Source organism: Nansenia antarctica, assembly GCF_963989245.1.
Source record: "Nansenia antarctica genome assembly, chromosome: 20".
Lineage (NCBI taxonomy): Eukaryota > Metazoa > Chordata > Actinopteri > Argentiniformes > Microstomatidae > Nansenia > Nansenia antarctica.
In genome coordinates this window covers 15,013,530-15,018,529 of record NC_137693.1, presented here as the reverse complement: position 1 = coordinate 15,018,529, position 5,000 = coordinate 15,013,530, and the positions used below count along the sequence as shown (strand labels likewise).

The following is a 5,000-nucleotide window of genomic DNA, read 5'->3' as shown; positions in this document are numbered from 1 at the left end:
CGTCCCTGTGTGTCTGTCTGTCTGTGTGTGTCTGTCTGTGTGTTTGTGTGTCCCTGTGTGTCTGTCTGTCTGTGTGTCCCTGTCTGTGTGTCTGTCTGTCTGTGTGTCTGTGTGTCCCTGTCTGTGTGTCTGTGCGTCCCTGTGTGTCTGTCTGTCTGTGTGTGTCTGTCTGTCTGTCTGTGTGTCCCTGTCTGTGTGTCTGTGCGTCCCTGTGTGTCTGTCTGTCTGTGTGTGTCTGTGTGTGTGTCTGTGTGTCCCTGTCTGTGTGTCTGTGCGTCCCTGTGTCCCTGTCTGTCTGTGTGTCCCTGTCTGTGTGTCTGTCTGTGTGTGTGTCCCTGTCTGTGTGTCTGTGCGTCCCTGTGTGTCTGTCTGTCTGTGTGTCCCTGTCTGTGTGTCCCTGTCTGTGTGTCTGTGTCCCTGTCTGTGTGTCTGTGTGTCCCTGTCTGTCTGCCTCTCAGATGAAAGGAGCCACAGGAATGTGAGTGTGGTTCAGAGCTTCTCCTCTGGGACTGTCCCTGTGGCCTGGCCCTCTCCTCTCTGACTCTCTCTCTCTGTCCCTGTGGCCTGGCCCTCTCCTCTCTGACTCTCTCTCTCTGACTCTGACTCTCTCTCTGTGGCCAGGCCCTCTCCTGTCTGTCTGTCTGTCTGTCTGTCTGTCTGTCTGTCTCTCTGTCTCTCTCTCTCTCTCTCTCTCTCTCTGGCCAGGCCCTCTCCTCTCTGATCTCTCTCTCTCTCTCTCTCTCTCTCTCTCTCTCTCTCTCTCTCTCTCTCTCTGTGGCCAGGCCCTCTCCTCTCTGACTCTCTCTCTCTCTCTCTCTCTCTCTCTCTGTCACTGTGGCCTGGCCCTCTCCTCTCTGACTCACTCTCTCTCTCTCTCTCTCTCTCTCTCTCTGTCACTGTGGCCTGGCCCTCTCCTCTCTGACTCACTCTCTCTCTCTCTGTCCCTGTGGCCAGGCCCTCTCCTCTCTGACTCTCTCTCTCTCTCTCTCTCTGTCCCTGTGGCCAGGCCCTCTCCTCTCTGACTCTCTCTCTCTCTCTGTCCCTGTGGCCAGGCCCTCTCCTCTCTGACTCTCTCTCTCTGTCCCTGTGGCCAGGCCCTCTCCTCTCTGACTCTCTCTCTCTCTCTCTCTCTCTCTCTGTCCCTGTGGCCTGGCCCTCTCCTCTCTGACTCACTCTCTCTCTCTCTCTCTCTCTCTCTCTCTCTCTCTCTGTCACTGTGGCCTGGCCCTCTCCTCTCTGACTCACTCTCTCTCTCTCTCTCTCTCTCTCTCTCTCTCTCTGTCACTGTGGCCTGGCCCTCTCCTCTCTGACTCTCTCTCTCTCTCTCTCTCTCTCTCTCTCTCTGTCCCTGTGGCCAGGCCCTCTCCTCTCTGACTCTCTCTCTCTCTCTGAAACCTGTCTGCTAGGACAGAAAGAAACCAGATCTCTCTCTCTCTCTGTAAATAATATTCATGCTATGCTGAGTTATAAGAATAGCATCCTTGTACTACGCATGAACGGTCAAACACACAGTTGCTCGCACACACACACACGCACACACACGCACGCACACGCACACGCACACGTAACAGTGAGTATACTGCAGAGCGTAGTAAGACTTACTGGCTGACTCTTTGAAGCCTTCGGCGTTGTGGACGATGACGTGCAGGAAGCCGTACAGCCCCGGGGTCTCCTCATCTGGAACACACACAACACACGGTCAGAACACACAACCACAACACAACCACACACAACCACACAGGGTCAGAACACACAACCACACACAACCACACACAACACACGGTCAGAACACACAACCACACACAACCACACACAACACACGGTCAGAACACACAACCACAACACAACCACACACAACCACACAGGGTCAGAACACACAACCACAACACAACCACACAGGGTCAGAACACACAACCACAACACAACCACACACAACCACACAGGGTCAGAACACACAACCACAACACAACCACACACAACCATACACGGTCAGAACACACAACCACACACAACCACAGCAGGTCAGAACACACAACCACACACAACCACACACAACAATACAGGGTCAGAACACACAACCACACACAACCACACAGGGTCAGAACACACAACCACACACAACCACACACAACCACAGCAGGTCAGAACACACAACCACACACAACCACACACAACCACACAGGGTCAGAACACACAACCACACACACAACCACATACGGTCAGAACACACAACCACACACACAACCACACACGGTCAGAACACACAACCACACAGGGTCAGAACACACAACCACACACAACCACACACGGTCAGAACACACAACCACACACACAACCACACACACAACCACACACGGTCAGAACACACAACCACACAGGGTCAGAACACACAACCACACACAACCACACACAACCACACACGGTCAGAACACACAACCACACACAACCACACACGGTCAGAACACACAACCACACACAACCACACACACAACCACACACGGTCAGAACACACAACCACACACAACCACACACAACCACACACACAACCACACACGGTCAGAACACACAACCACACAGAGTCAGAACACACAGAACCACAGCAGGGTCAGAACACACAACCACACAGAACCACAGCAGGGTCAGGAACACACACAACCACACACAACCACACAGGGTCAGGACACTTAAATGTCAGGTCAGTGACCTGGATGTATGGGTACATAATCATAGCCAAGAAAACACTGCATCTGCAATGCAAAATCAAGTGGATGCGTGTGTGTGTGTGTGTGTGTGTGTGTATGTGTGTGTATATATGTTACGGTACATGTGGGAATACGGTACATGTGGCAGAACTAGGGTTAGGGTTAGGTGCTAGGGTGACTTGGTACATGCTGGCATGTCTAACCCTAACCCTACCCCTAACCCTAACCCTAGCACCCATCCCTAGTTTTCCCACATGTACCGTAACATATATACACAAAAATAAATGACTAAACAGCAGTAGACTAGTAGACTAGTAGTCACATAAACCTACAATCTTGTATAGTAGTCTCCCACTTTTCAGAGGACCATATGGTGTGTGTGTGTGCGTCTGTGTGTGTGCATGTGTGTGTGTGTGTGTGTGTGTGTGTGTGTGTGTGTGTGTGTGCGTGCGTGCGTGCGTGTGTGTGTATGTGCGTGTGCGCGTCTGCGTGTCTGTGTGCGTGTGTGCGTGTGTGCGTGTTCTCTATCTCCTGCTCCAGGTGGACTAACTGAAGCCCCAGGTGAGAGCAGCTGGCCGCGAGGCCCAGATGAAGGCTATCAGGTTGTTCTCCTCCTCCACCCTCTCCTCCATCCATCCCTCTCTCCCTCACAGTGACCCCCCCCTCCCACCCCCCACCCAAGCCCTGCTCTCAGGACGAGGGAGGGCTTCGGTGCGTGCGCGCGTGCGTGAGAGCGTGCGAAGAGAGGAGGAGGATATTTCGTCCTCTCCCAGTAGGTGAGCAGGGGAGCCCATCCGTGTTTAACCTGCCGCTCAATCATTCATGACCGCCGTGAATCTGCAGTCGTAGCTGACTGACAAACTCAATCTGCTCACTGAACTCAGGGTTCCTACAAGTTTCAACAAGTCCAATTTAAGGCCTTTTTGAGCTTTTTTTTAGACCTCTTTGGATAGAATTTTAGACCTATTTGCGACACCATATGATAGCTTTTTGTCATCTTCGAGGTGATGAAATTAGGGATTTCACTGCCATACAGACAAAAAGGAAGCGAATTGGCATTTTTTTGGGTTCCAGCTTGATTAATTTCCACGTAAATAGATGTGGTCGGACTGATTTCCTTGCAGGATCTCGTTTTTAAGACCTAGCACCTAATTTTTAGACCGAATAACTGAAATGTAAGACCTTTTTAGGCTTTATACATTTGTTTGCTGGAATTTAGGCTTTAAGGCTTTTTAAGACCAGCGCGGGAATCCTGTGAACTAGTGAACCGACAGCCCTCCTCCCCAAAACTCCACACCGATAACCGTTAAAAACAGTAAACCAAAAAGTTTGTTCTTGGGTGGCCCTAAAATACGACCAGTCACACACACACACACACACACACACACACAGAGACCACTGAGACACACAGACACACCTCTCGTGTGTGTGTGTGTGTGTGTGTGTGTGTGTGTGTGTGTGTGTGTGCCCTGGCTCCGGGAGGATTACATTGCGCAGGGCCCTTGTGAGGCCCGGGTGTTTCCTGGTAAATAAACGGAGCTGGAGGGAGTCTGAAACCGGAGCGGCCCTGTTTGAAGATCCCCCGCGGGCCGGCTACTGAGATGAGAGGCTAGCACGGAGCCTGAGAGAAACACCACCTGTATGTGTGTGTGTGTGTGTGTGTGTGTGTGTGTGTGTGACTGTGTGCTATACTGTATGTGTGCGTAACCAGAGGGTGAAACGAGGTGTAGCCTCTCCCCCTGGCCTGCCCTCCGTAGACAGGGGGGGGGAGCGGGTCGCTGAGCCGGTCCTGTTCTGTCAGTCAGAGCCATGGGAACCCAGGGGTCACATTCCTTCTCCAGCTGGTCCTTATTTCACCCCCCTGCTACTAAAATGTCATAGCCTGGTCTGTGTGTGTGTGTGTGTGTGTGTGTATGTTTAGGGGAGGGGGCGGGGGAGAGAGCACTGTTCTGCCATACTGTGTTGTAAAGTGACGACCTAGGAAAATGAAAACCTGTTTCGTTTTAATGAAATATCCTCTCTCTCTCTCTCTCTCTCTCTCTCTCTCTCTCTCTCTCTCTCTCTCTCTCTCTCTCTCTCTCTCTCTCTCTCTCTCTCTCTCTCTCTCTCTCTCTCTCTCTCTCTCTCTCTCTCTCTCTCTCTCTCTCTCTCTCTCTCTCTGGAAACGAAGAGATGTGTTTGATGTGGGTTTAGAGGGAGAGTCGGGTGCTGTGTCAAACTGTCTGTAAACAATCAGGAACTCTCACTGGCAGCCAGGAGCGATACCTCATAACACCACCAGGTTGCGCTGTACACCAC

General features: G+C 51.9%; 1 protein-coding gene across 1 annotated transcript in view; it reads right to left on the bottom strand.

Moving 5' to 3' along the window:
- The window catches only part of abr (ABR activator of RhoGEF and GTPase), a 196,648-nt gene that overhangs the window by 74,747 nt on the left and 116,901 nt on the right, over positions 1 to 5,000 (bottom strand). The window contains exon 14 of the mRNA XM_080549446.1: positions 1,603 to 1,677. Within this exon, the coding sequence (XP_080405572.1) occupies positions 1,603 to 1,677 (75 nt within the window). The remainder of the gene's footprint in view (positions 1 to 1,602; positions 1,678 to 5,000) is intronic.